This window comes from Macaca thibetana, chromosome Y, assembly GCF_024542745.1.
Source record: "Macaca thibetana thibetana isolate TM-01 chromosome Y, ASM2454274v1, whole genome shotgun sequence".
In the NCBI taxonomy this organism is placed as follows: Eukaryota; Metazoa; Chordata; class Mammalia; order Primates; family Cercopithecidae; genus Macaca; species Macaca thibetana.
The window spans coordinates 2,747,626-2,759,968 of NC_065599.1; the positions used below are offsets into that span (position 1 = coordinate 2,747,626).

The 12,343-nt window shown below is 38.4% G+C and overlaps 1 protein-coding gene across 1 annotated transcript; it reads left to right on the forward strand.

Moving 5' to 3' along the window:
• Nucleotides 1-2,715: 2,715 nt before the first annotated feature.
• LOC126947168 (heat shock transcription factor, Y-linked-like) lies at nucleotides 2,716-4,603 on the forward strand. The gene is made up of 2 exons (XM_050777898.1): nucleotides 2,716-3,323; nucleotides 3,808-4,603. Exons 1-2 carry the CDS (start codon nucleotides 2,811-2,813, stop codon nucleotides 4,498-4,500), a joined length of 1,206 nt encoding a protein of 401 aa, XP_050633855.1. The 5' UTR covers nucleotides 2,716-2,810; the 3' UTR covers nucleotides 4,501-4,603.
• Nucleotides 4,604-12,343: the final 7,740 nt, after the last annotated feature.

Genomic DNA, 12,343 nt, shown 5'->3' on the forward strand with positions numbered 1-12,343 from the left:
ACACACCATAACTTGAATCAACTGAACTTCACAAAATGTTCTTAAAATTCTTCTGATTTACAGAAACCAAAGACTGACTTAAGTAATATTGAAAATATAAAATCACAATAGCAAAGACTTGGAATCAACCCGAATGTCCATCAGTGACAGACTGGATTTAGAAAATGTGGTACATACACACCATGGAATACTATGCAGCCATAAAAAAGGATGAGTTTGTGTCCTTTGTAGGGACATGGATGCAACTGGAAACCATCATTCTCAGCAAACTATCCCAAGAACAGAAAACCAAACACCGCATGTTCTCACTCATAGGTGGGAATTGAACAATGAGATCACTTGGACTCTGGAAGGGGGACATCACACACCAGGGCCTATTATGGGGAGGGGGGAGAGGGGAGGGGTGGCATTGGGAGTTATACCTGATGTAAATGACGAGTTGATGGGTGCTGACGAGTTGATGGGTGCAGCACACCAACATGGCACAAGTATACATATGTAACACACCTGCACGTTGTGCACATGTATACTAGAACTTAAAGTATGATAATAACAAAAAAGAAGAAGAAGAAAATATAAAATCAAAGTGTGTGTTTTTTTTTAATTTTTTTCTGGAAAGATGGTTTATCACTGTTAATTTCTCAAAGAGAGGACTGAGACTCTAGATTTTAAGATATTTAGCAGCATTTCTAGCCTCTCCGGGCTAGATGCTAGTAAGAGCCTTACCAATTCCACTTCCAGTCATGAACAAGGCCCAGGGTAAAGTTAGGCAAAATCTACTGACCTATAGAAAGCCTAGCCAGTCACATGGACTGTCTGTTACCTCTATGAACTCATTGTCTACAACTGTTTCCCTACCCACATTCTGCTCTAGCCAGAGTAACCTGGCTGTTTTTCAAACAATTTGAGCAGGCTTCTGGTGGGGGTCATTACACTTGTCGAACTTGATGCATGCTTACATGATTATTCCCGTACTGTTTTATTTAGATATTTACTTCAAAGTCACTTTGGAGACAAATTATTGTATGCTTCTTTCACTTGAAACCAAGATGTACTCACAATAGAGAATTTTGCCTCATGCGTTTTATATGAAATTGACTGTATAAATTAATACAAAGAAAAGAAAAAACTTTATGGTATAACCACTAAAGCAAAAAAAATAGTAATGTCTATAAACCGAAATTAAAAATGTAACATTTAATGTCAGCATTTGAAACAACATTTTCATGGGACAAAAATGTAGATCTTGTAAATAAAAGCAAACTCTGAGATTAGAAAAAAAATATTTTTTTTATTTTTATTTATTTTATTTTATTTTTGGATGATTTATTTTTATTTCTTTATTTTATTTTATTTATTATTATTATTATTATACTTTAAGTTGTAGGGTACAAATAGCGCTTCACAAATAAAACTGACACCAAAACTGCAGAGCAGGCAGGGTCAAACCATTCAGAGAAACCTCAAGCCAATCAAAAACTCTCTACAGCCAGGAAAATAATATTTCACATCAACCAAGCAAACACTTAATCAAGAGAGACAACTTTATAATTGCAAATTGTCTGGATTGCCATACTGCCTCCTGGACACAGTATCAATGCCAAGGAGTTAGGATTTTAATACGTCAGCTTTCAACCATGAACACACAAAAAAGTTTACTGTAAATGGGGCGTGGTTATTTTGCTCGATACTAAAATTACTTCATAAATTCAAGTCCTGTTTGATGATGATACCATTATTTGCAGGACAGAAAGATTACTCCTTACGAAGTCTTTTTCTAAAGTAGAGATTTGGCCCGTGGAGCCAAATACATGTAATTTCCTGCTTAGACACACATACATGTTTACTTTTCTTTAAATATTTGCTTGTTGTTACTATTTTTATTTTTATTTTTTATCTTTTTACATCTCTCACTCTTTGCGTTCTCTTTACAAGGAAATCACGTGTGTTTAAAATCTCTTTCATCATTACCTTTTGTCAGATAGTTACAGACATTCCAAATAAAGTCATTATTTATTTTTCTGATATGACCGAAAAAATGTTTTGAAGAGATATGCATATAAATAACTTCTTATTCTGAAACATAATCAGTTAGTTTTATTCAATTTTTTTCCTTAATTTTTCAAGGTAAGTTTCACATAATATAAAATTACATTTCAGTATACAATTCAATGGAAGTTAATCTGTTTATGATGTTGTACAATCATCATCTATCTCTAGTTCCTAAATATTTCTATCACATAACAGGAAACACCATACCTACTGAAGAGTTCTTTTAATTTCCCAGCCCCTGACAACCAGTGGCCATGACTTTTTACCACATGGGTTTTGCACTGCATCAGTTTTCAATCCAACATGCCAAAGTGATAGAGGTTTTAAAATCGTTCATTGTTCTTTTTCTTTTTCATTTTGCAATTACCAGGCCTTAATCTCCTCTCACCAGTCTAGTAAGAGTGTGGGTGTGAGGGAGAAAATTACATTTATTTCAGGGATTGAGGATATTATTTTCTTATTTATTTATATGCTGTTGCAGAGATGAGATTTTTGCATCTTACACTGTGTAGGTGAGCAGTCTAGATTTTATTTTCACTGGTTACATTTCTCAGACTGGGAAGGAAACATTTTGGGCCAGATTTTTGTTGGTTGCTAGGAGACCAAAGCCCTCTTGTGATGTCATTGCTACTCAGCTTGGGAACCATGGTGATGGTCTAGATTATTTTACCTGCCTAGGACTCCTGAAGTAGCATTTGAAGCTGCAATCTCAAAAACCATGCAGGCTGGAACAGCGGCTAAAGAAATATTTATTTGAGATGGAACATGGTTCTTCAGAAACTCAAGGTTTTTCTCCCAAAGATGAATTAACTGTTTCAGAAGCCTCCACTAGGTCTCCATTGTGTGAGCACACATTCTCTGGGGACTCAGACTTAAGGTCAATGATTGAAGAAAATGCTTTTCAGGTTTTGTCGCAAGGATTCTTGTTAAAAAGGCCATGTTACACAGTTTGTGTCTCTGAGCCAGATAAAGATAATGATTTTTTTTCTCTGACCTTTCCCAGGAAACTTTGGAAAATAGTTGAAAGTGACCGATTCAAGTCTGTTTCATGGGATGAGAATGGAACTTGCATAATGATTAATGAAGAACTCTTCAAGAAAGAAATTTTGGAAAGAAAGCATCCTTACAGAATATTTCAAACTGACAGTATCAGAAGCTTTGTTCGACAGCTCAACATTTATGGATTTAGTAAAATTCGACAGAATTTTCAAAGATCTGCCTTTCTACCCACCTTTCTGGCCGAAGAGAAAGAATCCTCTGTCTTAACCAAGGTACTTAACATATTTCAGTTACCAATTTACATAGAGTATATAGGTAATTTTACTTTGTACATCAGTAAATACGTTAATACATGCAGTATGACAAGATTTTGAAAATTATGTAAAATATTAAGGTAAAAATTATTTAATTTTTTTGAAATTATTGAGTTTAGCTTGAGCATTAAACTTTCAAGGTTTTAAGAAATGTTGGTAACAATTTTGAATCTTACCACTGAACTCCAAATAAATGTACCAAAGCCACTTAATGAAATGTTGCTATTAATATATAACATGTTTTCCCTTGAGGGCTTAACAACTTGAGTGCTTTTTTCCAAAAAGCACATTTGTAAAAATAGTAAACAATGTTCATGAATTATTTGATGACAGTAAGTTTGTGTGATGAAGCAGAAATCTGAAATTTATTGCGTTACGTTTGTTATTGTCACTTGTCCCTTGGTTTAAAGTGGCACTGAATTACATTTTTCTTTTGTTTTAGTTAAAGTGCTATTATAATCCACATTTCAAACGTGGCTGTCCCCAACTTTTAGTAAGAGTGAAAAGAAGAATTGATGTTAAAAATGCTTCACTTACACCTACTTTATTCCATGAAGATTTCAACCAGAAGCATTTTAGAGCAGGGGCTAACATGGAGAATCATAATCCTGCCTTAGCTGCCGAAGTTAGTGAAGAAAGTTTATTTGCAACCTCTACAAATTTAAATATGTCTCTAACAAGGGAATCTTCTGTCGGAAAGATAATTGCTAGTTCATCTGACCCAATTATAAGTGGTTTCCTTCCTCCTTCACGTTCAACCTCAATTGGACCATCAGAGCAAAGTGCAACAGATCAACGTGCCATTTTAAATCAATTGAGCACTATTCATATGCACTCTCATAGCACATACATGCAAGCAAGGGGCCGCATTGTGAATTTTATTAAAACCACAACTTCTCAATACCACATAATATCTCCCTTTCAAAACTGTTTTTTGGGGCTGACACTAGAATCACCTGCTGTTCCAACAAGATATCCTGTGGTATCAGTCAATCAGGCTCCACATCCTAACCTGCTACCAGCAGGCAACCGGTGGTTGCAAATGTCTACGATAGCTGATATATCATCTAGCCCTCTTTCCAGGCCAGCTACTCAACCATCACCACTGGACAAATATCACACTAATTACAACTGATCTTCCACTAAAACTGTACCAAATTATGTGTGACAACAGAGACTAACATTTACATTGACCAAAAACATAATAATAATAATAAAGATTTCCGCAATTATCTTATTGAGCAATAAAATTGCATGTTTACTTTTATGTTTGCTTTTTTTATTTATGAAAGCATAGTTAAGAGTAAAATGGTGTTTTGTTTCAGTGGCAGGCTATTGTACTACTTTTTATAAATATATATATGGATCATTTGAAAGGAAATGTTTCATGTGTCTTTGTAAGTTCCCTAGTTTAGTTCTCTGAAGAGGAAGAAACAATAGTCTTTGGGTTCATTTGCTGTTGAAACAACACAATACCACTGCCTGGGTAATTTGTCAAAAGACTTATTTTGCTTATGGTTCTGGAGGCAGGGAAGTCCAAAGGGCTGCATCTGATGAGATCTTCTTTGTATGTTACAACATGGCAGGATGGCCCCATACGATGAAGGACATGCAATGAACAGAAATTCGGGGTAAAACTCATCCTTTGACCCAAAGCCCACCCACACAACACCTAACTTATGCTCCAGATAATACTCTGTCATGAGGTTGCACCCAAATGGCTAAGCACCTCTTAAAAGTCCCACCTGTCAACACTATCACAATGGACACAGAATTTCAACGTGAAAATTGGAGGGACATACCAAACAATGACAGCAGGCAAGGGAAGAGAAGTAACTGGAGTTGGGAAAAAGAATAAGTGACTTCTCAATTAATCTGGCATAAATAAAATGAAGGCATAAATTTGGATGGCACAAAGGGAATAAACGCTCACATAAACACACAAAGACACATACAGACAGACAGAAAATTTAGAGAAAGGTTAACACACACTATATACTTCAGTATTTTCTCAATTACATTTCACCAGTTATTTTAAAGTCGAATTTTAGTTGGCAAAGATTTTCGTCATTGCAGTTCATACCTAGTGAGCTCAGTGACCACGATCACAATTATTTGTGTCATCACTCAAACAATAAATTTTATATCATATTATGCTCTCGGATTGCATCATTGTCAGCACATGGTGGAATTTCACAGCTGGCAGTAACTGTTAACCTTTCTGATCTTACATTAAAGCATTCCAACATGTTTGTGTCTTTAATTATCTCCTGTTAGAGTCCACCTTTCATGTTTTCTAACACACATTTTCTTGCTGCTGCTGCTGCTGCTGCTGCCTCTCCTTCTCCTTCTCCTTCTCCTTCTCCTTCTCCTTCTCCTTCTCCTTCTCCTTCTCCTTCTCCTTCTCCTTCTCCTTCTCCTTCTCCTTCTCCTTCTTCTTCTTCTTCTTCTTTCTTCTTTCTTCTCTGAGAACACCTCTCTATGTTACCCTGACTGGAGAGCAGTGACATTATTTCAGCTCACTGCAACCTCAACCTCAGCGTTCAAGGAATTCTTATGCCTCAGCCTTTTGAGTAGGTAAAATTACATATGCCCATCATTCTGGACTAATTTTTATGTTTTTAGTAGAAATGGGGTTTCACCTTGTTGGCAGGATGGTCTTAATTCCTGGCCTCACGTGATCCACCCACCTTGGCCCACAAGAGTGCTGGGATTACAAGCTTGAACTACCAAACCCCACCTCTAATTTTCATCACGTTGTCTGATGCTCCATGCAAAATCAGATTTAATTGCTTTTGTCAGGATTTAATATCTTTTAGATTCTGGGTCCATATCCTCAACATGGCTGAACAAATCCCTTCCAGATCTGATATTTGTTTTCCTTTCATCTTCATATCTTTCTGTTTCACCACAGTCAGACATTCAGACAGCTCCACTTTCAGACATGACCTTATCCATCTGGTACCTTTGGTCCTATCTTTTTCTTGGAGATAAAAGTCTCTCTCCCTATTTGCCTACTTAAGATTCCTACAGCACAGACATCACTCCTTCCAGGAGGTGTTTCTTATCTATCACATTAGTTTTCTTGTCTGCCTGTCTGTCTGTCTTGGATACCCAGCACTGATGTAACACAGTACGTGATAAATATATATATCTGTGTGTGTGTGTATATACATTCCTCTGAATATATGTGTATGTGTACGTGTGTGTGTGTATGTATATGTGTGTGTGTGTGTGTGTGTGTGTGTGTATACACCAGCACTTTGGGAGGCCGAGGCGACTGGATCACCTGAGGTCAGGAGTTTCAGACCAGCCTGACCAACATGGAGAATCCCTTCTCTACTAAAAATACAAAATTAGTCCAGTATGGAGGCACATTCCTGAAATCCAAGTTACTCGGGAGGCTGAGGCGGGGCAATCCCTTCAATCCAAGATGTGAAGCTTGCAGTGAGCTGAGATAGCATATCATTGCACTCCAGCCTGGGTAACAAAAGAGAAGCTTCATCTCAAAAAAAGAAAAGAAAAAAAAGAAAAGAAAAGGAGAAAGAAGAAGAGATGAGAAGAGAAAATAAAATAAAATAAAATAAATGATTTTCTGCCTACTTTGGCTTTATGGGGAATCAGAGCATCACTGACCTCTAATAAGAGAAGACTGGCTCCACACATGGCTTCACAGAAGTGGTAACACAAGTTTTTGTTGTTGTTGTTGTTGTTGTTTGTTTTTTTTTTTCTGGTGTGTTTGTGTGGAGTAGCTTGGCTATTACCCCTTGAAGTGTTTTGTGTGATTGTGTGTGGTTAGGTCATCTTCTCTGCATCCTTTGTCTGAGAGAAAACAATTTTTTCTTGAGGTCCTTTTTATCTGTGCCTATTGGAGATTCTGGATTGGAAACTTCTACAGTCTGTCATTGGCAACATATGGAAGAGAATAAGAAAACTCAGTAAAGTGACCACATTATCACTCTTCAAGTCCTGAAGTCCCTAAAGAAAGTGTTTTCCCTTTCTACCTTTCAGAACCTGTCCTTGTGTTTTGTCATAGTATCTGTGGTGTTTTAGATGTTCACAGGAAACACTGGGTTATTGCATTATAACTGGAAATCCTAGGAAGTGAAAATTTGAGGACAGCTTTAAAAGTACCATGCAAACTAAATCTCATGATGCAAAACATCAGAAGATATGATTACAGAGAATGACATGGTGTGATTTACCTACAATAAAGTGATTTTTATGAAATAAAGTCTTCACCCAAATTAAATAATCTCAAAGAAGTCTTCTGAGACCAGTTCGGTTGTGGAGATCCTAATTCAGTGGCGTTAGAGGAATTAAAGACCTCCACACAGATATATAAAGTGCAGAGTGTTAATCAACGGACCGAAAGCCTTCAGAGATGAGAGCCATGAACACAGTTTTACCCACATATTTGTTGGCAGCAAGCCAGTGATACGCATTGTTTCTATAGGCTGTAGATTCACAAAAGTGTGAGACAAAAGGAAGGATACTCACTAGTTATCTGCAGCAGGTACATGTCCTTGAGGCACAGATCACTCATGATATTGTTTATGGTTCAGGAATGCCTTAAGCAGTTTTCTCCCCTGGCTGGGCCAGTGGTTCCTTGGCCTCATTCCAGTAAACCCACAACCATCAGCCTGGGCATCATAGCCATCACGGGCATGTCAGAGTGCTTCAGAGATTTTGTGTATAGCCGGTTTGGGGGCCTATTGCCAGATTTGGGGGCGGGTTCCCAACATGTTCCCCTATTTTGTTTTTCCAAGGAGATAAAAGCAAAGGTGGCCGCCTTCTTCTTTCTTCTTCTTCTTCTTCTTCTTCTTCTTCTTCTTCTTCTTCTTCTTCTTCTTCTTCTTCTTCTTCTTCCTTCTTCCTTCTTCCTTCTTCCTTCTTTCTTCTTCTTCTTCTTCTCCTTCTCCTTCTCCTTCTCCTTCTCCTTCTCCTTCTCCTTCTCCTTCTCCTTCTTCTCGCAGGAGTCAGGATCTGTATCTGCAGACTATACAAAGACAAACAACACAGATTAAAAGCACAATCATCATTGAAACCACAGAGCCTCCAAGTGTTTTATCCATGTTAATGGGTTAGTAGCTATTAATCCTTCTGCAGCTCCATCAAGCATCCATGTTCCTGGCATTAAGATCAATTGTGCCTGGGATACTTTAAATATTTGTTCTTTTTAATTTTGTAATATCCAAAGACATGTTTGTAGAGTGTCCATCTAGAGGCTTTTTTATTCTTTCCCAAATTTTGATCTTGTTAAGAGTCATTAATGGTTTCCCAATTGCTTCTGTTTAGCTCCTAGAGCAGGCCATATCATCTGATGTTGAGGTGCCATTATACCGCCATGCTTCCAGAGGAACTCTTGTCATATTTCTTACCATTTCTAACATCTGAACATTTTGTTCAGACCAGTTGAACACAGTGGCTTTGGCAGGCAGACTGTGAGGTGAAATGTCAGCTAAACTTCCCCTTAGAGGACAAATCAAACGTGATGCCATAGGAATCGTTGTACAGCACCTCTGCCTGTTCTGCAGTTCAATTTTACCAAACAAGTAAGTTCATTGTTTCTGGCCCTGTCCAATTCTGTTTGCAAATAGGTTTTTGGGGGTGGTGCGCCTCAATTATAGTAGATTTATTATCATAAATACTGAGACGTGTAACTGTGTCATCGCTGCTACAAGAATACTCATTGCATTAGTGATCACCACTGTCATAGCTCTCATTAAATTACTCATCATGACTGGATGTCCCACTTTCCTCAGGTTTTCTTCCACCATCTGTGACAGCTTCTTGATCTGTCCCCAGGTAGGTGGCCATGTTCAATGGGTGTTGCTCGTGATAATTGCAGTACTCCTCAGCATCAACTTAGACAACCCTGCCACCGATGGTTCTTTGGGATCCTCTCAAAACCTCTTCCTGGGTGCCTCGCTCATAGTGGAGCCTTAGATGTCTCAATGGTGCCCACGTTGGGAGTTGACTCTCTCCTGGAGAAACACAAGCATAACCTCTACCCCATGTTATTATTTTACCTACTTCACAAATTTCTGTCACTGGATCTCTCCACCAAATCAGTTTTTCTGCTTCTGTCTTTGCAACTGGCTTCTGTAAATGCTGTTCAGCTGCTGATAGCATCTGGCCTCTAGACAGGCTCAAAAAATTTAAAGTCAATACTGCTAGATTCAATTGCATATGTGGTGTCCAGTAGTCCCTGTTTTCCCCTTTTGCTTTTGCAACCACTGTTTCAGGGAGAGATTCATTCTTTCCACTATGGCTTGTCCTTGAAAATTATGTGAGATACCAGCAATGGGTTCAATATTCCGTATAGAGAAAAATATAGCTGGGGCTGGGTGCGGTAGCTCAAGCCTGTAATCCCAGCACTTTGGGAGGCCGAGACGGGCGGATCACGAGGTCAGGAGATCGAGACCATCCTGGCTAACCTGGTGAAACCCCGTCTCTACTAAAAAAAAATACTAAATACTAGCCGGGCGAGGTGGCGGGCGCCTGTAGTCCCAGCTACTCGGGAGGCTGAGGCAGGAGAATGGCGTGAACCCGGGAGGCGAGCTTGCAGTGAGCTGAGATCCAGCCACTGCACTCCAGCCTGGGCAAAAGAGCGAGACTCCGTCTCAAAAAAAAAAAAAAAAAAAAAAAAAAAAAAAAAATATATATATATATATATATATATATATATATATATATATATATATATCTGGAGCTTCACTAGTATAGCCTGAGATAATGTCTATTTTGATAGAGGCCAGAATGCCCATGAAGACAAAACACTGCAAAAGGTGACATTTAACACAGGCAGAAGACTCTCCTGATTGGCATGTAGCCCAAAGTGAGAAAAGGTGTTTACACACACATGTACATAAACTAGTCTTCCAAATGAGGGAACATGTGTGACATCCACTTGCCAAAGAGAATTAGGTTCCAATCCTCGAGGGTTAACTCCTCCTGTAGAAGACGAGGAATGCACGATTTGACAAGTTGGGTATCGCTGGATAATAGCTTTAGCTTTTCTCCAGGTAATGTTGTGTCTTTGTTTGAGACGAAAGACATTCACATGGGTTAAATTGTGAAAGTGTTTGGCATTAGATATTGTAGCAGCAACTAGGCGATCAGACATTTGATTCCCCACAGTCAAAGGTCCTAGAAGAGGTGTATGAGCTCTTCTATGAGTAATGTGAAAAGAGTGCATTCTACCCCTAGCTGCTGTTTGTACTTGGGTAAATAAAGTCATCAGTTGCTCATCAGTGTGGAATCATAGCTGAGCATTTTCAAGTAACTGTGTAAAGTGAACCACATGTGAAGAATCAGAAGTCACATTTATAGGCATATTAAAAGAAGTTCCTACCTCAATTATAGCTGCAAGCTCCGCCTTTTGAGCTGAAGTATAGGGCATCCAGAAAACTTTACCTTGTGCCAAATAAGAAGCTTTACCATTAGTAGAGCCATCTGTGAAGATATTTTTAGCATTTCAATGGGTTTACATTTAGTTATTTTAGGGAGAATCCAAATACTTAATTTCAAAAATTGAAATAATTTTGTTTTTGGAAAATAGTTATCAAGAATACCTATAAAGTCAGCTAAATGGGTTTGTCAAGTAAGACTATTTATAAAAGCCTTCTGTGTTTGTGCCTTTGTAAGGGGGAAAATAATTTTTCCAGGATCATATCCATGTAATTTAACAATCTGAGTTCTCCCATTTCCTATCATAGTAGCAATTTGATCAAAATAAGTAGTCAAAGTCCATGAATTAGTATGTGGAGGAAAAATCCACTCTACAAGAGATTTCCCTTGAACAACCAACACCAGTAAGTGAATGCTGAGTTGAAAAAATTAACAAATCTAGAACCAGAGCGCACACTTGTCCCATTGTTACCCTGATGCTTCCGAACTCCCCTTCTTACTCACCATGGGGATTGCTTAAGAGCACCCAGGTGTCCTCCAGTGTGGTTCCACATTCTCCAACCATCACTCTGGCGACCCTTTGAACTGGGTTTGAGCCACCTATGTGGTCACCACTTGCCGAGGCGAGCTCGGTTGTGCAGACAGTAACCCAGTGGTGCTAGTTGCCTTAAAGACCCACACACAGAAAGATAGAGTGTGGAGTGGCAATTGGGGACTGAAAGTCTCTAGAGCTGAGAGCCACGAACAGAGTTTTACACACATATTTATTGACAGCAAGCCAGTGATAAGCATTGTTTCTACAGATAAAACAGGAGACAAAGGATGGGCTCTGGCTAGCTGTCTGCAGCAGGAATATGTCCCTGAGGCCACAGATCACTCATCCTACTGTCGCCCGGAGTGTGCCAGGTGTTCCCTGCCCTCATTCTGGTAAACCAACAACCTTTAGCATGGGCATCATAACAATCACAAGCATGTCACAGTGCTGCAGAGATACTGTTTATAGCCAGTTTTGGGGACAGTCTATAGCCAGATTTTTGGGTCTGTTCCCAACAAAGTCTTTATAATATATGTAAAATAGTCAATGCTTTATAGAATATTAATAATATAGGTCAATGGAAAAGTAATAAAACACCTGTCCTACACTTGGAAATAAAATAAAGCTGGCAAGGCTTCCAGAATATAAAAGCAAAAATATGTTCTTCCTCAATTGCAGAAGGGTTATAGTAAAAGTACATATTAGCGGTTTTATTTGTTAAGTGACAAATATTTAATAGAAGTCAAGCACTTATTTCTAATTCACTGAAGCAAAGTTAAAAGTTGCCAAAGCAACTGTTGTGAAAGCCAGAGATTGTAAGTGTAAGACAAATTTAAAAAAAAAAAAATCACTGAGGTTTGGGCTCCAACAATATTAGCTTGAGATTAAACTTGGTAGTTCATTGAAACAGTCAACGAGGAGTAAATTTAGATATATTCGCAGGAAAGGGACCATTTCTGTGTTCGATGGGGTTGGGCTCCCTGCCTAAATAATTGGTGAAAGAAAGTGTGGTTCAGGCATTTAGGTAAAA

Excerpts from the sequence above, each read along its gene's own strand:
- LOC126947168 (XM_050777898.1), top strand. The coding sequence starts at position 2,811 with ATGGAACATGGTTCTTCAGAAACTCAAGGTTTTTCTCCCAAAGATGAA. Across the intron at positions 3,324-3,807 it reads AATCCTCTGTCTTAACCAAG|TTAAAGTGCTATTATAATCC; the intron begins GTACTTAACATA and ends CTTTTGTTTTAG.